We start from the raw sequence: 25,575 nt of genomic DNA on the forward strand, positions 1-25,575 counted from the left end.
CTACAAACCATATTAATGTTACTATTCCTTATGTTCTTTTTTAGTTGTTATAATTTCTTTTTTAGAGTCAAACGGTAAGAATTTTGACTAAATATTTCACGATGTATTTTCATCATATTCACATGCAAATAATTACTACAATTTATAGTACTTTTGGTAAAAATTTTAAATATCTAAATTTTAGTTTAAAAATATCAAATTAATCTAATCTAATTTAATTTTGATTAGTCAAATTGACTTTCGAAAAGCACAACATGACAACTAAAAACGAGGGAGTAACACACAACATATATATAACATATATTTTTAAGGTACTATTTCTCTGGTACTACATTTTATAATGAGATTTAAGCATGTAACAATCAATTAAATTCTGCCTAAGACCTATTGATTAATTTAATCTAAAAATTATGTTGACCAATATACTCAATTAAATTCTATTTTTAAAAAAAAAACAACCTAAAACCAGGAAGGTATCACCCACGCGCGCGTATACTGACCCGAAGCGTTTCGACTCTGCGAAAAAGGTTTGACTTTTTCTTAGCTGAAACGGTTCTTTCTCCAATTAAAACATGCCACGTGTAGACTTTTTCCAGCTGACTCACAGATCAATAGGCGTTGGATCTGTTTCTTTCTTTTTTTCAACCCCCCTAGTTAAAGCTCGCATTTAACCCCTTCACCACACTCCCCTATCACCCCCTACCCCCCCCCCCCCCCCCTTAGTTTTTTTTTTTTTTTAAAAATAGATTAAAAAAATTAAATAAATCTTTACTATACATATAGACTGAAAAGAGAAGAAAGCTAGAAAGAGTTTTGGGGGAGAAGAAGAAGAAGAACAAAGGTACTAACAATTTATTATTATTTGTAATATTTTTTTATTTTTTTTCTTCTTCACTCATACATTTCATTAATTACATAGGAAATTAATTATTTTTGTGTATTCAATTCTCTCTAACAACATTTTTTGCTTTTAATATTTTTTGGTATTGGGAATTTAATACTTTTGTTTGTGCTTTAATGGGGGATTTTTGAATACTATAGAACTAGCTGACTCCCCTCTATCTTTTTTCAAGTGTGGAGTCAAATACTTTTGTAATTTAGTAGTCTTCTCGTCTAACTTTATATGTAAAAAAAATAACTCCTTTCTATCTTTGTTTATTTTGTGATCTAATGGATTTTTACTCTCTTTAGCTTCAATGGTGAGTTTAACAAACTTTTCTTTATATTTCATGTGTGATATATGATTTTGTTTGTTCTAACTTTTTTTTTCCTACTTTTTTTGGCAGGTTTGACTTGGGAGAGGAAGACATATAACCTAACCCTAGTCTGAAAAAATTACAAAAAAATTTCTACTTTTTTTTTTGAAAATTCAAAGTGAAAAAGATGTTTAGTGATTGTCAACTATTTTCATCCATGGGGATGGGAGGAAATAATAATAATAATGTTTCTTCCGATACACTCTACTCTTCCTCGATCCAAAACCCTAATTTCAACTTCATGAATATGGGAGGAAATAACTTGCCTTTCAACATTTTTTCTCCCAATATCATTCCAGTAAGTATTTTTTTTTTCTATATTTTAATTTATCCTTAATTTGCATGCATGTTTTTTTATTTTTTTTAAATTTTTCTTTAGAAGGAAGAAAATGGATTATTCAAAAGCAAGGAAGAAATGGATAGTGGTTCAGGAAGTGAACATATTGAAGGAATGTCTGGAAATGAACTCGAACCCGAACAACAACAACAACAGCAACAACAAGCGGGAAAGAAGAAACGTTATCATAGACACACTGTTCGTCAGATCCAAGAAATGGAAGCGTAAGTTAGCAAAAAAAAAATTATGTTTGATTTACAAGATCTTGATTAAGTAATTAACAATTATCTGAGACTTTGTGAAATTTTAGGTTATTTAAGGAATGTCCACATCCAGATGACAAGCAAAGGCTTAAATTAAGCCAAGACCTTGGCCTTAAACCACGTCAAGTCAAATTCTGGTTTCAAAATCGAAGAACTCAAATGAAGGTGCGCATGTTAGCATCCCTACCACCCCACAACCCGATTTACTTATTTACACTGTCAGTATATATATGTTGACGCGGCAAAGAGGAAAACCACACATAAATGTTCTTTTTTTTTCTTTTCAGTCCAGCTGTTAAAATTAAACTTTTAATTTTCGTGCATGGGGGGGGGGGGGAGGGGGGGGATGCACAATTTTCCATAAGTTGTGTGTGTTATTTACATAGGTTAAATTTTGGCAAAGTCCAAACATCACTAATATTATGAAAGCTGTAGAGAGAGTGACTACATTTACTATGGGGGTTGCTTTCATTTTCAATTCTATGGCCATTGCCTTCCATTAATATGCGCCTGGCCCTAGTTGTTGAGTGTGCAGTCAACCCCCTTTTTTCTCTGCAACATTGAGCTTCCATGAGGAGACACTATCTTTAATGCACCCCATTTAAGGTTATGGACATGAAAAATGAGAAAGAGAGACTTTTTACTACTCCTTCCTTCCGAGATCTGTTTATTTTTACTTGTTCAGTATTGATTTGATACAACTCTTAAGGAGTGATAAATCGGATGGTATTTTTACTTAAAGACATTGGGAAATGATAAATTATCTCATGGTTTTCAAATAGAATGAGTAAAAATGGACTTCTGTTTTTAATATAGCGGACAAATAAAAGAGGACTGAAGAAGTATTGTATTTATCTAAGTATTAAATTAAATATGAATGATGTTAAAATTAGATCTAGAGCAATTCTATGGGTTTAACTAGACACATTTTTTTTTTTGCCAAATTATGTATATATAAGAAGAAGAGAGAAATTAGTGGTGGATAGCTTCACAAATCCGCTAATTTTATATTATTTAGCTATAAATTAGCAACTGAATTAATTTCATAGCTAACTCATATATTTGGAATCTTTACATAAATAGTCTGGTGAACCTATCATTTACTCTTCCTAGCTAATATACATACATTAAGATACATGGTTATACACATATCATACATATATTATACATCTGGGGCTATTTAGATTAATTCTTCTATTTTTTTACTGTGAAAACCCGTTAAAAATGTGTACATATATGTAATAATATCATACTCATTTTGAACTAATTGATTTTAAATATTGAATTCGCATCTAAACTTTAAAATGTGCCTTTATAAAGTTTAGGGATAAGATTCATCGTAGTGCTAATCAATAATTAATTATTGTTTAATGATGTAGGCTCAACAAGACCGATCAGATAATGTGATACTTAGAGCTGAGAATGACAATTTAAAGAATGAGAATTATCGACTGCAAGCAGCTCTACGCAGTATTATGTGCCCTACTTGTGGAGGTCCTGCCATGCTTGGAGAAATGGGATATGATGAACAACAACTCCGCCTCGAAAATGCCCGTCTCAAAGAAGAGGTAATTTTGTTTTTCTAGCATTCCTTCTGCATTTAAGTTATATACACTGACAGTATTATTAGTTTTTTTTTTTTTTTGGCGCATTTATAGTGCTTAGCTAGACAAATTGTATACTTTGCCAAGAATTCATATAGTCATATGACCTAAAAGAGGAACAATTTATTAGATCACTACTTCTTTGCATCATCATACTTGCGTTTCAACGTATCAGACTGATATTCATTGGATTGATGTACAGTTTGAGAGAGTATGTTGCCTTGTATCTCAATACAATGGCCGCGGACCAATGCAAGGACTAGGAGCACCAAATCCACTTCTTCCACCATCATTGGAACTCGATATGTCCATTAATAATTTCTCAAGTAAATTTGAGGACCAGCCAAACTGCACGGATATGGTTCCTGTTCCATTACTCATGCCTGATCAAAACAACTCTCAATTCTCCGGTGGTCCAATGATCTTGGAAGAAGAAAAATCTCTTGCTATGGAACTCGCTCTTTCATCTATGGATGAATTAGTTAAGATGTGCACAAGCTCTGACCCGCTCTGGATTAGGGCTTCTAATGATTCTGGAAAAGAAGTGCTTAATGTTGAAGAATATTCTAGAATGTTCCCATGGCATGTTGGAGTCAAGCAGAATGGCAATGAGCTTAAAATTGAAGCAACTCGTAGCAGCGCTGTTGTTATTATGAATAGTATCACTCTCGTTGATGCCTTCTTGGATACAGTAAGTTATATACACTCACAATATAGAAAATGTTTTAGCTAATTTGTTATTATGTTTACCATGTTACTAATAATACTATCATTATTTTACACAAATAGCTGGTCGGATTCATTGTTTACTTTCCGAACCAATATACATACATTACATTAATTATGCATGGTCATACATATATTCTATATGAAGTATACTTATATTAGACATTTGTCAGCTATTTTAAGTTTATGCGGTTAAATGGGCAGTAATTTGGATTAATTTTTTTATTTTTTTCCAGAATAAATGTATAGAGCTTTTTCCATCTATCATTTCTAGAGCCAAAACAATTCAAGTTGTAACTTCAGGAGTTTCTGGACATGCCAGTGGTTCTCTTCAATTGGTAAGAAAAAAAATAAAACTCTTCATCATTTGTCATGTGTATATATTATTAAGGTGACATTTTTTCTGGACGGACTAAAAAGGAAAGGGTGTCACATAAAATGGGACGGAGTGAGTAATTTTTTGTTTGTTTTGTTTTCAGATGTTTATGGAAATGCAAGTTTTGACACCCTTAGTGTCAACAAGAGAATGTTATTTCCTGCGTTATTGCCAACAAAATGTGGAGGAAGGGAGTTGGGCAATTGTTGATTTTCCACTTGATAGTCTTCACAACAATTTCCCACCACCTTTCCCTTATTTCAAGAGAAGGCCTTCTGGATGCATCATTCAAGACATGCCCAATGGATACTCCAGGGTAAGTCTTCCTGGTTTGAAACGAATTCAGAATTTAAAATTTACGAGTTATAATTAAATGTTACATAAATTTGTAAAGAGTTTAGCTGATTGAATTCCTAAAACCTAGAAAGTTTGGCATTACTTGAAAAAACAACATAATGCAATTTTCACATATTATTTGTCTATTTCATTAATGTTTTATCTTAGGACAAGAATATATACTAAAAATAAATTATACTATTAAAGGATTTCTACTATACATCCACCCCCTAATCTTTGTGTTACCTTCTTGCTATTGTCACATTAAGGTGATATATTATTGTTGTGAACCAAGCTGACTCTGTAAGAGATTATGGGTCAGAAATGGTAAATAAGACTGATTCATTTAATATTATCTAGCCGAGTAAAATGTTTGAAGAGTTATGCTATTGTGAAGTCTCTCATCCCCTTTCTTTGCGTTCTGTTTAACTATCGTTAGCAATTATTGTCAATATAATCTAGATTTCTAAGTTGTTACAACCACGACCCAAAATGAAATTTATTGAAGTAAAATGAAAAATTGAAGTTAATTTCTTTTAAAAAATTTAGGTTACATGGGTTGAACATGCTGAGGTGGAGGAAAATCCAGTGAATCAAATATTTAATCACTTTGTTACAAGTGGAGTGGCATTTGGAGCACAAAGATGGTTATCAATTTTGCAAAGACAATGTGAAAGGCTTGCTAGTCTTATGGCTAGAAATATATCTGACCTTGGAGGTACTTGATTATCTATATGATCAATCATAAATTGATTATTTCTTTGCCTTTTTATTCAAATAAGTTCTTGTTTTTAATTTGTGCAGTGATACCATCTCCTGAAGCGCGAAAGAGCTTGATGAATTTGGCACAAAGGATGATCAAGACATTTTGTATGAACATAAGCACTTGTTGTGGACAATCATGGACAGCTCTTTCTGATTCTCCTGATGATACTGTTAGAATCACTACTAGAAAAGTTACGGAACCAGGACAACCTAATGGACTAATTCTTAGCGCGGTTTCAACTTCTTGGCTTCCATATAATCATTTCCAGGTCTTTGATCTCTTGAGAGATGAACGTCGAAGAGCTCAGGTAATTATTTTCATTTTTTAAAGAAAAATAATCGATTTTTCGCCTAAATTGAGTTGATTTGAATTGTACTATGTTTAATGTTGTAGTTGGATGTACTTTCAAATGGGAACTCATTACATGAAGTGGCTCATATTGCAAATGGTTCACATCCAGGGAATTGCATCTCTCTTCTTCGAATTAATGTAAGTCAATGCACTAAATTGAGAAATTATGTATGTGCTAAGAATGATCCAATTGAATCTTCTGAAGCTGATATGTAATATCTCAAGGGCTTAGAAGAGACTCATGATTTATGCTATAATCAAATTAACATTAGTGCAATGTCGCGCTCTATAACATACTTCATCTCTTCTAGTAATCATATTACAAGTTTTTGTTAAATTTCAAAATCCCTAAGTAATAATTTATCATATGATCATCTATATTAATTGACCAAATTCCTACAGGTGGCTAGCAATTCATCCCAAAGTGTAGAGCTAATGCTACAAGAGAGTTGCACGGATGATTCAGGCAGCCTGGTGGTCTACACCACTGTAGACGTGGACGCGATCCAGCTAGCCATGAACGGGGAGGATCCATCGTGCATCCCTCTTCTTCCCTTAGGGTTTGTCATAACACCAATCAATAACGGACAAGCCAATATTAACAACTGTGACAACAACGTCTCAGGTACTGAGGCTAATTCATCTCAATCTTCCGAAAAGAGGCAGAACTTGTCGTCAGTTCAAGAGTATTCAGGAGGTTGCCTACTCACCGTTGGATTACAAGTCCTCGCCAGCACGATCCCAAGTGCAAAGCTCAATCTCTCTAGCGTCACTGCTATTAACCATCATTTATGCAACACCGTACAACAAATCAATGCTGCACTTGTTGCTTTTTACCCCGACACAGAGATAACTGCACCATCATCATCACCACCACAACAACCAGAGTCGTCCAAGCAAGTGGACGAAAACTCAAATTCCTAATTACCCAAAACCTCCCTCTAACAAAACTTATTTTTTGTAAGGGGAGGTTATGAGTAATTTGTGAAAAATGAGAAGCGAGGGTAAGGGGTAGGACTACTATAGTACTAGTTTGGCATAGTAGGGAAGTGGGTCCCCCATGCAAATGAAGGTTTTAATAGCCTGTACATTTTGCATGGGTGGACCCCTAGTAAATAAATGACAAGATCAGAAAGTGGTTGTTAGGTAGGTGGGAAAATCCAGTGAAATGATTGTTTATGTGTGTGTGTGTTTTTTTAATATTTTGTTGTGATTATGATTTTTGGGAAGTCAAGAACGAACCAGGTGGCAGATGAAAATGAAAATCGTTAGTGAATGGTGAGAAAATTATCTCTACGAATTAAAAAAATACTATGGTTCGGGTATTGACTTCTTTTGTTTTATGTCCTTCTACTCCCTCCTACTAGTGATTAATTTTTTGTGTTGTTGATCAGAACAATTACAATTTGCAGTTGTTTCTGCAATTGACACAAATTGTAGTAAGGTTTAATTACTAATTAGTACTTGTTTTATAGCTACATATCCTTTATTTTGGTCGAAATTTGCATACATTCTTGTTTTGGTTATAGTTTTTCTGCCTTTTGCTTTTCAAGAGTCTTCTTCATAATCAGTTTTTTTGTTTTTAATTGGTATTTAGAGAATCTTTTCTACTATCTTGACATGAAAGAAATGATTCTAAGCTTGCATAATATAAAAGTTACTCAAAACTGTTTTTTTTTAGACTGTTTTGGAAACAAGGAAGCTTTCTACAATTTGAAATAATTTACTTGAACTTTCCATTTTATTTTTGAGATGTTTTAATAGCCATACAAATGTGATGACATCTTTAAAATCGTAAATTTTAAATTTTTGGTTTTTCATACAAATGTTATGACGTATGTTGTGATCATGATTAAGTTCTAAAACTTTTAATTTCTTTTAATCATTCTATATGTCTAGTTAAATATGTTTCACTAAATTGAAATGGGGGAGCGTAATAGATATCACCAAAAAAAATGAAATTTAGCTACAAAATTTCTTGTTAAATTGCAGGTAGTTATGATAATACATTGCTAAAACAAAATTTGTAGTTTAGCTACATAATTTGTCCATCGTGAGTTTGTGATCTTAGTGTATATTGAAATATATTTGTATTTATTGAAAGACAAAACTCTCAAGTTGAAAGTCAAATTTCAAATTGAACTTTTCTTTTTTCATTTTTGGTCATTCATGGAGGAGTTAATTTGAGATACTAAAGTGAGAGAAAACATTTAATTGAGATGATGGACGGAGAAGTACAAATATATTAGTCACATATGTCTTATATTAATTAATTAGTCAAGCTATTTGTATATTTAATACCAAAAATTAAAGTTAGGACCCTTGTCTCTGATGAGTGTAAACACGAGATATATTATGTGATTACATTTGGTATTTATAAGCTTTCAAATTTTTATATTAATATGCCTCAAGATAAATATCATTGAATTCCTGTCACTTTCATGTTGAAATTAGTATCATATCCCTTTTGCATATTTGTCTGGTCCAAAATTTTGCTGGACAAATTGAGACGTTTGTTAAATGACAATTTTATAAGTGAAAAAGAAAGGGAAAATTAATTGGGTATATATAGGTCCATATATATAGGAAAAATTACCTAAATACACAACTTATTTTATCATATGATTTATAATTTCTTACCATTTAAAAAAATTACAAAAATCCATACTCTCTCCTATACTCGGATACATGTATCGGTCAGATACATCACTTTACGCGATCAGTCGAATAAATCACTAATATATATGTAGTTAACAAAAGGCAAACAATGTGAAGGCTGATTATATGTTCCTTCATCCATTTAAATTTTATGTCTATTTATATATGTAGCTCTTAGAAAACTATCCTTCTGGACAACTTTAGACTTGGGTGTAATGTTTTTCTCATATGTTACCAAGTCTTATAGACACAATTTTACTGTCTTCTAACGTTTGTAATAACTTACAGAGTTTTAGATAGTGGCGTAACGATTTCTCACAACTTTTATATATGTAAATACAACGTTATTAGTGTGGCTACATTCACATCCAAACTATATGCAGAATATGAAAATGATGACAGAGATGAGTTGCCAAAGGATTTAGTAATTGGAAATAATCATATTACTTCCAAGATTTCGTAATGAACTCAAATCCAGTGATGACTCTGATCTAACCAATTTCTCAACTATATTAATAAGGCTAAAGTTCAATTACAATTTCACGAGGTCAATGCAACAACTCAAAAGGCAAAAGCCAAATGGAAATACAGAAATATTGAAAGTAGGAACAACGATCGAATGAAGAAGGAGACGAGGAACTAGAGCCGGATGAGAGATACTGCCAAAGCATGATCATATTACGCATAAACTATTCTTCCTAACTATATGTCCTTTTAAACTTGTTGCTATTGGGCCTGGATCCCAAATCAACCTTTTCTTCTTAACTATATGTCCTTTTAAACTTGTTGCTAATTGGGCCTGGATCCCAAATCAACCTTTGTGAAGGTCTTCTGGTTCTATTTCTCAGCCCAATAGTTAATTGACCGTTTTCATGTACAACCTGGTTCTGTGAAGAAAATGTTGAATTCTTCAGGAAGAAATACTACTTTTTGAGATAATACCTGTTAGTTAGTTGAGTGACCATCCGAGAAATCAATTCTTATCATTTGTGTAAAACAAATACTCATTTTCTCTGTTCGATTGTGCTCCGTGCTTCATGTTATTCTCTTCACTCTCTTCAGAATCAGTGCTCGAATTCTTCTCAACGAGCTCTTGAAACATGGATGATCGAAGCAAAAGGCTTAGAGCAGTAGGTGATGATGATTTCCTGCAATAACTTAAGGGCATTTTTCTTTCAATAGGTTCCTGGCTACGCGGTATAGCATACAGTTTTTCAGTATTGGTGGTGGTTGTGAAATGATTATGGTTAAACGAGTATGAAGAGTCGTGTAACGGGTTAATCATATCATTAGTGTTACTAGTTTGTATAGGCTGATCTTCTGATGTTAAATCTTGAAATTGCATTACAGAATTGGCATCTGGTTTTAACCATCTAATGTATGTGTTCATGTCAAAGTTTGTCATCGCGTTAGTTCCCCTGTATTCAATTGCTGCAATATCATAAGCTCGAGCTGCCTCTTCTTGAGTATCTATTGAAAACAAATAGTAAAAAATGTTTCGAGTTAGAACCAATTCGAATGTGTTGTTGATTTGATCAGAACTTTGAAAGAAATTAGTTAAAGGGTGCGAAAAACACTTACTATAAGTACCTAAGTATAGATATTTGTTACCAAAAACTCGTCCTATTCTTGCTTCCCATCTGTTATTGTGATGATGCCTGAATGAAATTCGATGAATTTTTCGTTACAATTATGGACATAAACGTACTAAAAGACTCGAATAACATTGTCTGATCGATTATAATGTGTTAATTTACCTCGCAACTCCTCTATACTTGGATACTCCGCGGGCAAAACCACTGCTTCTTCTGTTGAAAAAACAGAACAAATTTCGTTAATTGAAAAAATTACTTGATTTTGAGGTGTAAATTCTGGTGTAATGTGTACCTTCTTAAAGAGGCTAAATGTTCTTCCTTTGTCATATTTTGCATGATCTCAATTTCTTTCTCATAATCAGATATCTACAAATTAAGAAAGTGTTAGAACAATATGCTTCTATCAAACTGCATAATCGATCAGTTGAAGTGTGTGACCATCTCATCTTACAGCTTAATACATACCGGAAAATTGGTGAAAGTTGTTGTGCCCCAATACTTGATTGCAGCCAAATCATAAGCTCTTGCTGCTGATTCTTCTTCGTCGTATGCCCCTGCTCATTTTAGTACATAACATAAATAAGAAGCTGCAAATTTAGCATATGACTCGAAATTTTGGAGTTTTTTTAGCACAAGTTATTAGGACTCACCAAGATAGACTTGTTTTCCCTTCTTTTTCTGAGTTACATTCCATGAAGCCTTATCCCATAAATGAGCTTCGTATCGCCCTGTCCATCGATGCCTGAAAATCCAATACGTTTATCAAATTTTAGCTTTCAAAAACATGTAATTGTACTTCCTCTGTTTCAGTTTGTTTGTCTGATTTTGACTTGACACAAAGAGTTTAAGAAAGTAAACTGACTTATGAATCTTAAAGTATTAAACTACAGATACGTTGAACGTACCAAAATGTGCAGAAAGTTAGAATTAAAGAGTTGTCAAAAATGGAAAGAGACGTTCTTTTTTAAACCAGATAATTGACTACCTGCTAACACCTCTGAATCTTGAACTTCTCTTGACAGTACGAGTTTGTACAATACTACTACTTTGATCAACTTTTGATGAATCCAATTTTTGGCCATTGTTGTTGTTATCATTCACTATAACTGCAGCTACCGGAGATTTTCGTCGTCTTTTAACACATTTATTATTAACTGGAATATCATAATCCACCATACATAAACTTCTTCTATTTCCAGGGCTCAACTTCTCACATTTAACACTAATTGCATTCATCATCTCTATTGTATTGTAAAATTTAGAGCTTTCTAATTTCTTTAATTTGATGCTTTGTTACACTACAGATTAATTATCTATGTTGTATATTTATATATCTACAAATAGTTTTGTCTTGGACTTAATTAGATGTCGATGATTTCTATATCTGGAAAATGTAATTATATTACCAATTTCTCTGTCTCCACGTACAAAGTTTTATTTACATTATTTTACTTTTTTCAGACACAAGATTTACTAGTAGATTAAACTAATTTTTCTTTGTTCCAATTTATGTGGTATCTTTCGGATTTTAGGAGACTACCAAAAAAAATATTGACAGCATATTTCATGTCTTTTTAAATATTTTGAATTATAAATTAATATGACTTATATTACTTTTACTTAGTATTTAAATATGTAAATTTTATTTACAAAAACTTAAAGGTGCTGGTCCCGAATTCACTATCAAAAAATGAGAAGTTGATTCTTGAAATCCAAAATTAAAGTGTCACGTAGATTGGGACAGAGTATGTTTATTACTAATTCTATAGTAATATTCCCAAAATGGAGTATTTTTCTCGCTTTTGAGACAATTCTCTTGTATTTAACTAAATAAGGAAATACCCTTACATTATAAAATTTTCCTACTTTATTTTAATGTTAAAAACTTTTAGTGACGGTTTTCTGGGCTTTTGTGGCGACTGTTGTTGCCGCTAAAGGTCTAGTTCTTTTGTAGTGAATCCTAGTTGGCAACGCTTAGGTGGAAGGACTAGTCCCACGTGGCCTGCCACGTCAAAAAAAATTTGGGGTGTTAACTCTTGAGGGTATTTGTGATCTCTTAGGATAACAACAGGGGCATTTTTGATCTCAAAATGTAACGAAGGATATAAATAGTCTATTTCATATAGTTCGGGGGCAATTTTGACCCTTTTCCGTAAAGAAAATGTCACAAAAAGAAAATAAAAAAGAGAAAGAAGAATAAACCAAAAGTATGTGATCCTTCTATGGATGAATTCAAAGCAAACAAATAATAATTCATAAGATGTCAAAAAATAAGTCATTTGCTTTTGCCTTTGCCTTATAGCTATATTTTTGTTTTCTCTAATATATCCATTTTCAGACTTTGTCTTATATTAGTAAATCGACAAATGATTAAATTGTTATTTACGTACCTTTCGTTTTTTAGTTGTTACATAGGGTCCTCCGTAATGTTGAAGATCCTTTAATTGGCTACTTTTGTCTTTGAGTTGTTCGAGTTGTGAAATTAAAGTATGAAATTTATCGATCGTTATTTACTATGAAGTGGAACTTATAATATTCAAATTGGAATTGTACTTACAATAATTTTTTAAATGTCTATGTTGTTGACATGATGATAGCGAAATGTTATTTAAGATATCATTTTTGTTCAATTTGTTTTTTTATTAGGTCAATGAGCACAATTAAACATCAACTTTCTGATATTAAGTAATTAAAAGTTTAGCTTATTCTTTTCCATGGAGAAGAAAAATGAAAAAGATGAGATGCAAATATTGATCATTCTTTTTCACTTTCACAATGTCTTTCACCATATTAGCAATTACATATATAATCGTGCGATGTACTCGTGTAACGGTAAGACTTTAAGTCCGGCTTTATATATTCACTTATGTATAACACATGTTGATATATTGAGAAAAAGTTGTACAATGTTGAGATTTTTTATATATTGCTCATGTGATCATGAATTTTATTTCTACGTAACTAGTTACTTTTTTAAACATATCCTTGTGACATACTATTCAAGAAAAAGTTAGTGAATGATCTTCACCAATGCATGCACATAATAGTTTTTTTTTACTTTCAAATTTTATTACTAAGGTTAAAATGTTTGATATGGTATAAATATTGAATGTGAGCAAGTATTACCATAATTAAGATCGGGTTAAAAGACTATTAGATTACCTAAGATCATAAATTGAATCTTTTGATTTTGAATAAAACATCAGTTAAATGTATCAATATATGTAATTTAACCTTATGATATTAAGCATTTCATGTGGAATGTTAGAATTAATAAATTGTTAACAAAAAATATTTTTTTTCTAAATTTCAATGGTATAAAAATAATAAAGGACAAACATGTAAAAATATTATTTGATGTTTGACCAAGATAAAATAATCATAAAATTAATAATATTCTTAGAAAAATTAGTACATAATATATTATAAAACTAAAAGTATAGTTGATATAGCTATATAGAAATTATATTTAATTATTTTTAAACATTGTTCCAATAAAATGGGAAAAATGACAAATATACCCCCGAACTTTGAAAAACGGAACATCTATATCCTCCGTTATACTTTTCGTCCATCTTAGCCCTTGCCGTCCAATAATCGATGCACATTTGCCCCTCCCACTAATGGCACCCTTTTTGTGTACACGTGGCTAAATCCTTCTTTTAACCCAAATCCTAAGAACCCGCCCCATAATCCAATAAACCCACCCGATAGAAAAGGCATCGCTTGATGAAACATAAACAACGCGAGTGATTTCATCAACTGATCTTCCCCATTCCTTGCTTCTTTTGCCATTTCAACAACTGTTGGATTCACAATTTCTAGCCTTTGATATATTTATTGTTGGTGTGCCTTCAGTTGCTAGTTCTGGATACTTGTCCAAAGTTTCTTTCTACATCACTGTGCATCTTGTCTTCACAGTAGTAGTTTTGCCTACATATCTGAAAAGTACCATCTTTTGCTTTCTTTTTAGGACAGAACAAACAATCTACCTGAAATAAATATTTTATAGATATTTAAAATCTCACTACAACAAATTTGTCCTAAGGTCATACCAATGCGAGACAATACTTAAAAAATGTTGCCAAAAGTACTAAAGGGCACGCTTTCAAAGTGTGGCCTTTATACTGCGCTTTTGGCCTATACGTCATAAGTGTTGCCAAATCATTAAATAATTGACAACACTTATATACAAATATAGCCACACTTTTAAGTGTAATATATTTATACTTCAAAAAAAAAAAAAAAACATTTTACAAGTGTGCCCTATTAAATCTCATAAAAATTTTGGCAAAAATAATGATTTCCCTCCACGTGTCTCTCTTTCCCCCAATTTTCAAATAAGCTTTTTCCCTACATATATGTACTTAAAGAAAACAAGACTATACTCGGCCCTAAATTTAATTCCCAAGGGTTTATTAAAAGGTATTTCTATAGCATTCTGATCAACATTAATTAATATTGATCCTAGTAAAAAATTTAGTATTAAAAAATATCAAAAAATAACCATCAAAGAATATAGTGCATTGAATGGTGTTTCTCCTTCCTTAATTAAATATCTTAATTTTGAGTTTTGGATATGAAATTTTTTTTTAATAGAGAGCTCTATATCCGAATGGGCAACTCCAATATAAATATCGAATACTGAATAAAAATATTAAATTAAATTAACCCAATAATATTTTAAAGTATAATTGATATTAGCGATGGGTAGATTCATTTTTTAAGTCGTAAAACTTTGAAGTATAATATTCAATTTATTTATTTATTACTATAAGACACAAATTTAGTAGGATTCAGAGTTAAATTGTCTGTTAGATTGGATTATATCTTATATAAAAATCATGAATCATTATGTATTATCATCTTGAAATCTATCCTATTCATTTCAATTAATCTGTCGATTTTTTCTTTATAATCTATTAAAAAGTAATGTCCCTTTTCTTTTCTTAGTTCCAACTCCACATAACGTATTTAAGATCACAAGATTAAAAGACATTTACTATATTTCACATATTTAAAATTTAAAATCATAAGATTCAAAAATCTTCCTTAATTTCTTAAACTTCATGCCAAGTCAATATAGAACAAACACATTGAAACAGAGAGATTAATATTTTTTATTTATCACTCATACATAAAAATTAGAACTAAGAAGCATGTTTCACTATTACATGAAGTTCTATATATGCATAATTTGTCTTAATGAACATATTTTTTTTAGCATGATACAAATGTGTTTTTGGTTCTCTTTTTTCATGCACAATAACTTATAGGAACAAGTATTTTTGTTATTTTTATCAGTTTAGTGAAAAAATTTCAAACAATCTGAAAACATAAATGCATTTTCTCTGTTTTAAAAAAATCTATTTAGAATTAAATGCTAAATTAGCATGATATTTTAATACATAGATCATTACATATCGTATTGATTTCCTCATCCAAATATTTTATCTTATTCCAAAATTTATTCCTAATTTTTAAAATAAATATTAATCATTTGCTATTTTTGTCATCTCTTTCTAAATATTAATCTACTTAAATTTATTTTACTTCTCTAATTAATGTATTGATTTTTCATGTGTTCCGATTCTTAACTTCTTATTTCAAACAAAAGAATAGCAATATTAAGTAAAGAAAGTAAACAATCTGATTACTCTTAAAATTTAAAATATTCTATTATCAAAATATTCTTATCATTAATGTACGTAAATTGAACACGAAAAATACTTATTATTTCTCTTTAATATTTGATTCACAAAATTTTAAAACTATTTATTTAAAAATTTAGTTAGTTTCTTAGTTTACTTTAATTTCATTTAATTTATCTATCCATTTTATTTATTAATTTTTATTTTTATGTAAATATTTTTATTTTTTAATACATTTTAAATCATGTTTGTTTCTTTTTATATTTATTTTAGTGCAAAAAGTAAAAGTGTTAATGAAATATAAATTGATTTAATAAATGGGTCCCACCATTTTCAGATAGTACAGCTACTTATTTTTATTTTTTAATACATTTTAAATCATGTTTGTTTCTTTTGACATTTATTTTTGTGCAAAAAGTAAAGGTGTTAATGAAATATAAATATATTTAATAAATGGGTCCCACCATTTTTAGATAGTACGACTACTTATGATATTTTTATACTTTTCATGATAGAAAGTACACGTGGTCATCATAATAATAGCAACTTGGTTGGGTAATCTGGGAAATTCAATAATTTTGCAGCAGAAAGTACAATTGTTTTAAGCTGATAATTTTGGTAAAATGACAAAAGTGCCCCTGGTCGTCTTCACTCTTCTATATAATAGAAAAATAGATATAAAAATATAAAGTTGAACAAGTAGACAAACGTGTCCTACGAGACATAATTCACGTAAGACGCCACATAGAATGTCACATAGGACATGAATTATATCGCCACAAAAGTGCCCCTGGTCGTCCTGGTCGTCTTCACTCTTCTATATAATAGATAGAAAAATAGATATAGAAATATAAAGTTGAACAAGTAGACAAACGTGTCCTACGAGACATAATTCACGTAAGACGCCACATAGAATGTCGCATAGGACATGAATTATATCGCCGCGTAGGATGTCAAGTAGGACAAATGTGTCTACTTGTTCATTTCTATACAAATTTTTGTGTCTACTATGCACATCCAAAATTGGAGAACACTGATGTCAAATGAAACCAAATTAAATGACATATTTATGTTTTATGCATTTTAGAAAAATATATTTATATTTTTATATAAAATTTAACCAAACACGACTTTAATTATACATTTTTTTAATAAAATAAAAACTATATTTTCATGACCGAACCAGATTAGGAAAGAAAATGATTAAAAGGCCTCGAATTTAAATTTTGAATATGCAAAAAAATCTCATTAAAAGTAGTAAGTACATTCAAAAATAAATATGAACTCAAATTAATTATTTTATTTTTTTTAAAAAAAAACGTGTGGTCTTAAATGCACACACCTTTGAAGTGAGTCAAAAATGGGGTCCATGAAAGAGGAGAACTGAAGAGTGAGCAGTGATGGGAAGAGAGGAGGTCTCTTTATTTGTGTCTTAAGTGTAATTCTAGAAAATTCCTTTTTATAGCTAGATATTATTTAGTAGTAAAAGACTCATTTACCCTTGGTTGCCCTTGGGCTTATCTTTCTAGAAAATTCCTCTTTAGTGCGTGGATGATGGATAGGTAGATATTATTTAGTAGTAAAAGACTCTTCTACCCTTGGTCGTCCGGTCGTCATCACCTTTCTATATAATAGAAATATATTTATACTTCAAAAAAAAAAAAAAAAAACATTTTACAAGTGTGCCCTATTAAATCTCATAAAAATTTTGGCAAAAATAATGATTTCCCTCCACGTGTCTCTCTTTCCCCCAATTTTCAAATAAGCTTTTTCCCTACATATATGTACTTAAAGAAAACAAGACTATACTCGGCCCTAAATTTAATTCCCAAGGGTTTCTACTTCATCCCTTCAGTTCAACAAGAGAACAATTGGATTATAGGTGGTTTGGTAGAAGAAATTGTTGGGTTTTTTTTTTTTTTTTGGGAATGGAGAGAAAATAAGTCATCGGTGCTAAGGAAGAAGTGGTTTCATATTGTTGGATTATAGGTGGTTTGGTAGAAGAAATTTTTGGGGTTATCGTCGGGGAGGTCAGAGCGAAGAGCTCGGTCATCCTTAACGAGTTTGATTTGGAGGAAATAGAATAGCAGTAGCCATCTTGTTTCATCAACTCCGACTCAAGTAGGGTTTCAATAGTTCTCAAATTTTATTTGGAGAATTTGAACAACGAGTAAGATTTCTACCAAAATTTTAACATATTTTGTTAGATTTATGTATGAATTGTTCAGTAATCTCTATTTATATTTTTTTTTTCAACTTTGTAGAACTAAGGCTTAAATTCAACCAAAAGAGTCAATTCTAGTTCTACCCATTTCCATGCCTAGTTGAGTTTGTATTTTGCTTCCTATGACCACTGCTATAGGAGCTCTGTGGCTTTGTCTTTCAGTGGTTTGACTTCTTCTTCCTTTTTCAAATTTTTGGAATAATTAGTATAATTTGTGTAAAATAATGAAAGAAAGTTAGGAAATTAAACTGTCGCTGGTTGTGAAATTGTTGATATAGATGGACAACCGTATCTATAAATAGGTTGGCTACCCAAGTGAACTACAAATCATCTTATTACTACATTTAGTTAAGTGGTAAAGGAGGAAGGCAAGAAAAAGGGAAGATAAAGTAATAGACAACAAGTTTATTTTATTCTTTAGTTCGTTTCAAGTGGTTGAATGAAATAAAATAAATTGTGAAGGCTACTATATGACTTGGGTGTGTGTATGTCTTTTCTATAAGTTGGACCTGTGTGCAGTGTGTATACATACACGAATTTGTTCTAAAAAGAATTCTTTTAAGTTCGACTCGTATCCCTCTCATGACACAAAATCTTACTTTATATTGTTTAAGTGAACTATCGAACTTTTAACATGCAATGTCAGTTTCTTTCATATTTAGTATTATTTCATTATGTTGATTTTATTCTATGAATTCATTTTGCATTGGATTCTCAAAAAATGATGTCCAGCAGCTGAAACTAAGCCCACCAAAGTGATGTCATTGACTTCAAGGAACTTAAGTTAGTTGATCACATTCTTGCTTCTCTGCAACGGAAGGTAAATGTAACTTCTTAACATCGGAACTTGTATGGTCTGCATGGAGATTTCTTACCAAAGATATATACATTAATCTTTTCCAGTCCATTTAAAAGTATAAGGTTGTCAATTATAAGCTAAGGAGTTTTATTTGAGTTGTGAAGTAATTATCCCGGAAAAGTCTGAAATCTTATTTGCAATCTTAGGCTTCATTAATGGGAATATTTGTGTTAAAATTCAATAGGTCAAGTTTAAAAATAGAGAACACTTCTTTCTATTTGTGTAGCTACGACTAGTTCAAGAGTAGTATCCTGTGCAACCTCCTCAAGTGTTGTTCCTGACACAAATATGTCACATAAATATTCATTTTAAGGTATCTTCAAATTTTATCTTTTTGTGTTGCTCTTTGGTTTTCTTAATGAGATTAAACTTTCATTTGAGTTTGATATCTTGAAGTGCCAAAAGACACTAGTGAATATTGCTATCCATTTCATGCTTTATTATTTGCTGCTCTTAGTCCTTTGATAAAGCAAAATTCTGTAACTGCTGCTGGTGTCTTTCGCTATGGTAAAGCAAGAGACACATTAACTCGGCCATTGTATTATGGAATTAGTATTCTCACAAAATAATCAATTTCGCTATGGAATTAGTATTATGGAATTAGGCTTCCATCAGGGTTTTTTTTTGACCCTCTTAAGTCTTCTTCTTCTAAAACTTGCCAATTCTAATTTTTCAAGTAAATAGCTTCCTCTTGCCACCATTGGTAACTGTTGGTGAGTGTAGAAATGCTGAATTATATCCCATTTGTGACTCCACTTTGATAAATCATCGGCTTTGCCTTTGCTGTTAGCTTCCCTATACGTGTGCTTGCATTGAAAAAATTCGAGTTGCTTGACCTGCAGATGAATTTCCTGAATGCACTGCTGCAATTTTCAGTGGGGTTTTGCCTGTAGTGTAAGCCATTTGGTCATCAGCTCCGAGTCAACTTCCAGAAGGACCTTCATGTAACCATGTTGAGTGCACCATTAGAGCCCTTGAATTGCAGCTTGTAGTTCTACTTGGTTGTTAGTTCCTGTGCCAAGTGGTACTGCAAAGGCATAAATCATTCTTTTTTTTGAAATAGTGCAGGGCAGGATGATTTATGCCTTGTGCCTATGCAAAGGCATAAATCATCCTGCCCTGAGAATCCCTTAAGATACCTCCTCCAATTTTTCCGGGGTTACCTAAGACATTTCCATCAGTATTCAGTTTGTAGATGTTGTTGGAAGGTTTACTTCACACAACTTTACTGATTTTCATCTCTTGACTACACCTCTCCACCATAGTGATCAGGTCCTCCAACTGTTAGGACATTGCAGGTATGGGAAAACAGTGTGTAGTAGAAGAGTAAGGTCTTGGTACACCAAATAGTTAACCCTCTTGCTGCTCGACTGTTTGTTCCCATATTTTGCCGAGCACCTATTCTTCCATGTATTCCAACAAATACAGATAGGAAGTGCCTGGAGAACAGTTTTAAGTACTTCATTGTGAGCTTTCATAAATCACCATCTCATCAGAGTACTTTTGAGGGGAGTCTGGCTATGTTGATCCCTAAGTCTGCTGAAAAATATTGCCATATATGATTGGCAAGGTGACCTGATACAAAGATATGGTCAATGTTGTCCCAACCTTTTCTGATACAGCAAAAGCACCAGCAAATGCACCTGGCAGGTTCAACTCCAAAAGAAATGAGTTTATCATTGGTAGGTAATTTCCCTCTTAAAGCCCTCCACACCAAAAAGGATATTTTTTTTTGCCAAGGGTAAGTGTTGGACATGGTCTTGCTGTTCTTCTTTCTGATGATCTCCCATGCTGAAGCACATGTGAACTTTCCACTATCTGTAGGCTGCCATACTGCTTCATCTTGTAAACCTTCTTGAAAATGAAACTGAGTGCTCAAGATTTTAGGAATCAAGGAAGGTCATAGCTAATTAAGTTTGGGATTAGTTGTTTACTATATGTTGTAATTTGTATTAGTTAAAATATTTTATGCCATTATAGTACTAAATGTAGGAAGCATGTTCTTTACATTAAAACTCATGAATTTATGTTATTAGTAATAATGTGGAATACAATTAAAAATTTGGCATGTCCTAGTTTAGTGTTTGTACATGTAAAGGCTAATCCTTTATTTGGATTGGAAATATTAAATTATCTATGCTCCAATGTGCAGTTTTTCTTATTTACCCTGAATAGAGAAAACTAGATCATGTATTTCTAGATAGACTGAGAAAACTCGATCATGTATTTTCAGATGGATTGAGAAAAATCTCACTATCTAGGAATATATGTTCTTTTAAAATGATTAACACATCTATGCATATGTACGTGTCTTTTGCTCTCTTTATAGGTGTTAGAACTAAAATTTCAAAAGAGACAGGGACAGGCTGAATGAAGTTGCTTTGTGATGAAGTGTATGTATTCTTAGCTAAACTTTGCTTCACAATAGTTGCATTTGTTATTTTGCAGATGGAGAGATCTGAATAGGAGACCAGGAAATTAAAATTTGTAGAGCTGATGAATAAGCATTCGCTTCAAGTGTAATTCCTAAAGGTATTTACTATCTTTTGCTATGGTTTATCGATGATTATTCCTCTGATGCTCATACACGCAGCCAGTTGTCGCCGCCAGAACTACGTCCTCTGCTTTCTGAGAACTTGTTGCACCATATATGATTGTCAACTGAAAACATCCTAGCTACTTTATAGTGGTAAATTCTGTCGTGCAATCATTTCTAAATCTTGAAAAAAATTGTTTTCCACGACTTGAATGACTACAAAAAATTGTTTTCCATGTCTTTGATCGTTATTCTAGTATTCTTCCTGTTGGTTGTATTTCAATGTCTCAATCATTTAATTCACATGATGACAGTTCAATGAGATCTTTAAATCGTAACTACTCTTTATCCTCTCTTTAAAGTTCATAAAAGTTTTTGTTGCGTACACAGATGAAAGTATCAACTATTCATTATGGGGTAATTGACTTTGTTGTAGTAGAGAAGCTTGGCCTAGAAAATACAAGTTCTCGCTCGGCTATGTGGTTTTCTTCAGGTAACTCTTGACAAGCTTCCCTTAATTTCTTTTTATTTTGTTGGCTCATGTAACCAGACTACATCTTATTTAATGATTTTTTTGGTTCACTAACCTGATGAGAGTCTGTCTGGCTTAAGTTGCTTGTCTGAATGTTATCATAGTGGCTTGCTTAAGTTTTGATTGTTAGACCTTTGAACCTTACAAATACGTTTGCATTGTTTGCCATTAATATATGTATGATCTAAAGGTGATGATCTTCCACTAGTGAGAATTTGTTGTACTCACAAAATCTTAGATTGAGAAGATACAAAATGACGGAAATTGCTGGTGCATAAGGGCAGCAGGTTCTTTAGAAGCCTAGCAAGCCAATCTCTCATGCTTTTCTCAAGGTTAAATACTTAAGTCAAACCTAGAAGCTATCATTCAAATGCAAAGCCAAGTGGAAGTTGCAGAAGATATATAGTGTGATCCTTGGGAAAAACACATATTTTCTCTAGTGATATAATAGACTTTTGCGCCTAGAAGACTTACTGAGGCAAGGATTGATGACACAAATGATTGATCTACTAACAACCCACTCATGTCTGTCTAATTTTACTGATCATTTGTACCATCTTGCACACAATTGAACAGTCTAATACAAACCCCTTTTGGCATTTAAAGAACCATTTGAGGATGAAAAAAGACAAATAAAAGCATGATGAATAACCATTTCTTCAGAAAATGATCATTAACGAAAGCCTGCTAGCTTATTTCCATATTTCTTTTTTCATAAAACAACTACCTCAAACATATTGAGAAGTTTGCAGTTAATTTTAATGCAAAAGTCTGCTAGCTTATTTACCATTTACTAGCTAATATTAACATTATGTCTAGTCCATGGTTTCCAAATAATAGAGTATTTATTTGGTACACACATTTCTTAAGAACTAAAATCAAAGTTTTTGTATAGATCTTGTGTTTCTGGATAAACTCGAAGATTAGTCACTGTGGTTGTACCATTATAAAATCTATTTCAGTTTGGAATTAGTCAATATGCTAGTATCTTAGGTGTTTGTTGGTGGTTATCATGATTCCCTTTGAAGCTGTTATTTTTTTCGAGATAGAAGCACACTCTTACCACAATATTACGAGTGATCATAGTTTGATTTCTATCTGATTATTAAATTAATGTCTTTTTATCTGTAGGAGAATGGTGATGCAATTGACGATGGTGGCAGAAAGTTAATTTGATCTATTGATGCGCATGATGCAGACCTTTGAATAATTAGGATGTCTATTAATTTTAAAGTTCATTGTAAGTGGGCATTTTGATACATATATTTTATTAGTATGTTTAGTACAGGACCAAGTGAAGTCAAATTGCAAGTATATATAAATTTGATTAATTTTTTTGATATTTATTACTTTAGTTTTTGATAACATCAAAACATATTATAGCATCATATGCTTGAAATAACAACGATTACATGATATGTCCAAAATGGAAAAAATACTTAAACAAATACTTATAAAATAATATTGCAGAAACATAAACAACAAAATTTAAAGCATGTATTCAAAAATAACAATTAATAATATGCATAAATTAATAACTGTAAAAATATATTAGGATCTGTAACAATAGAATGAAACAAAATGGAAAAAATCAAATCCACTGAATGCACAGTGTCCCCTTAAGGAAATAATTCCTCCCTAGTACCCTAGATTTAAAGGAATAGATCCTCTTAGGAAAGAACGATTCTATTCACCAGTGTATTGATACAAAAAAATGGTGTCAATGAGTCATTCAGCAGGAGCAAAGTACACAATTATTTAATTGTCCAGAAGATGAAGAAGTTCAAAATTTTCGTTGTTTTAAAATGAGATGAAATTCCTCTATTTATAGACAACAAAAGGTAATGTGAACAAATGTTTATTATGTCTTATCGGAAAGGTCACAACCTTTCATAAAGGTCACAATTTTTCATAAAAATCGCAACTTTTTATAATAGTCACAACTCTTCATAAAAGTCGCAACTCTTTATAAAATCCACAACTTTCCATTAAAGTCACAATTTTTCATGATAGGGGAAGGCTAGTTTTGGAAATAATTAAAAAGGAATCCTAGTTTGTGGTGGCGCCACGTAGGCGGGTCTAGGATTCTCTTTTTTATATATATATAATAGGAGAGGAGAAAGTGCCAGATGTTAGCACCAGAAAATTCTTGATTTTTTTTAAAAAAGTAATAAATTATATGATTTTAAAAAATAACTTTCAATTGATGAGTCAGAAAACTTCTAATTTCTTATAACAATTCCTAGACGGTTGAAGTCATAAATATAGGACAGTCTCCTACTCAATCGTTTAAATCGTTGGAGAGGTTACTATCCTATATAAATACATCTCAAAAGATTCAAAAACCTATCATCTTATGATTGTTGATCCGAAAACCTCCACTCAGCAAATTGCACGATAATGGAAAGTTGATATCATTCATGAATATAATTAGAATTTTGGCATTTATGGATCACAAGGTAATACTTGAGATCAATTTATTTTCTATTCAATTGTTTTAGAACATTTACGAAAAGTTTTCAATAATCTTTCTTGATTTAAACCTTTATATTTTTTTATCTACAAAATGCGCGCCTGAGAATTTTTTTATATGAATGGAACTTTATAGACTTATACCTTGCGCACATTAAAATAAGGCAGAATATTGTGATAGAGGACAAAATTCTATATAATTTATTTTGATGAACTTTTATATAAGTAAAGTATATGACCATCTATTTCAATTTTGAAGAAATTTTATGACCATTCTCTATGTTAGAGGAGACGAGTAAACCCATATTTCAATTTTATGAATATTGCTTTTTGGATGCTTCACATATAATTAACTGCAACATAATTGATGTGTTGCTGATTATGAATATTTGGCTACTATGAGATCAAGTTTACTATTGATATAAGTAATATTTTTTAACAATAACCTAATAACCAAGTAAAAGATCCACTATGTTAATGTGTTTGTTATTTAAAGTATTTGTTTGCGTAATCTACCTTTTCATTAGAGAAATCAACATGCACTAGATATGTAATGAAATTTTAGTTTATTTTGCAGAATGAAAAAGTTAGAGTTCAACTTTTACTATTAGTTCTAACACAATAGTGTATAGATTCAATATTTGGTGGAAACACACTATCTCAAAACAATTTCTATTATTCCTATCCCTTAATGTTGTCAATGATAAAGCTACTATAAATAGGTAGGATAAATGAAAAGATAAAATTATTAAATAAATAAGTGAAGATAAAATGAGAAGAAAATACTAAGGTAACGATGTGATCACATTAAAACGAGATGATACAATAAAATTTAAGTAACAATCAATAAATTCTAATTAAACTTAAGTTCATTTGTTATTATTAAATAATCTAAAGGACTTTTGCACATTATCTTTCGGTCGATTACATTTTGATATATATTTATCAACACATTCTTAATAAACTACAATTTAATAGTGTTCGAGCCATTGAATTCTGCAGATGATCATATGACAAACTTATTGTTAATGTT

The 25,575-nt window shown here is 31.4% G+C and overlaps 3 protein-coding genes across 3 annotated transcripts in view; 1 reads left to right on the plus strand and 2 right to left on the minus strand.

The window, feature by feature from the left end:
* Positions 1 to 25,575, minus strand: part of LOC125827213 (40S ribosomal protein S30) — a 359,593-nt gene that overhangs the window by 53,400 nt on the left and 280,618 nt on the right. The window lies entirely within an intron of this gene.
* On the plus strand, positions 1,360 to 6,981 carry LOC125827179 (homeobox-leucine zipper protein HDG5). The gene is made up of 11 exons (XM_049506540.1): positions 1,360 to 1,554; positions 1,636 to 1,817; positions 1,904 to 2,021; positions 3,236 to 3,424; positions 3,663 to 4,151; positions 4,423 to 4,524; positions 4,666 to 4,878; positions 5,448 to 5,616; positions 5,703 to 5,971; positions 6,058 to 6,153; positions 6,418 to 6,981. The coding sequence occupies exons 1-11, from the start codon at positions 1,384 to 1,386 to the stop codon at positions 6,937 to 6,939; spliced, it is 2,520 nt and encodes an 839-aa protein (XP_049362497.1). The 5' UTR covers positions 1,360 to 1,383; the 3' UTR covers positions 6,940 to 6,981.
* Positions 9,647 to 11,507, minus strand: LOC125826226 (AP2-like ethylene-responsive transcription factor At1g16060). The gene is made up of 7 exons (XM_049505548.1): positions 11,254 to 11,507; positions 10,919 to 11,010; positions 10,734 to 10,822; positions 10,561 to 10,634; positions 10,431 to 10,481; positions 10,285 to 10,331; positions 9,647 to 10,143 (listed from the first exon to the last, which is right to left on the minus strand). The coding sequence occupies exons 1-7, from the start codon at positions 11,505 to 11,507 to the stop codon at positions 9,647 to 9,649; spliced, it is 1,104 nt and encodes a 367-aa protein (XP_049361505.1).

The sequence above is a fragment of the Solanum verrucosum genome, unplaced genomic scaffold (assembly GCF_900185275.1).
Source record: "Solanum verrucosum unplaced genomic scaffold, falcon-dt-bn FXZP01000060.1, whole genome shotgun sequence".
Classification (NCBI taxonomy): Eukaryota; Viridiplantae; Streptophyta; class Magnoliopsida; order Solanales; family Solanaceae; genus Solanum; species Solanum verrucosum.

Coding starts and splice junctions, on each gene's coding strand:
- LOC125827179 (XM_049506540.1), top strand. CDS start 1,384: ATGTTTAGTGATTGTCAACTATTTTCATCCATGGGGATGGGAGGAAAT. Junction 1,555..1,635: donor TTTCTCCCAATATCATTCCA/GTAAGTATTTTT, acceptor ATTTTTCTTTAG/AAGGAAGAAAATGGATTATT. Junction 2,022..3,235: donor ATCGAAGAACTCAAATGAAG/GTGCGCATGTTA, acceptor TTAATGATGTAG/GCTCAACAAGACCGATCAGA.
- LOC125826226 (XM_049505548.1), bottom strand. CDS start 11,507: ATGATGAATGCAATTAGTGTTAAATGTGAGAAGTTGAGCCCTGGAAAT. Junction 10,635..10,733: donor CAACTTTCACCAATTTTCCG/GTATGTATTAAG, acceptor CTTAATTTGTAG/ATATCTGATTATGAGAAAGA. Junction 10,332..10,430: donor AAGTATAGAGGAGTTGCGAG/GTAAATTAACAC, acceptor AATTTCATTCAG/GCATCATCACAATAACAGAT.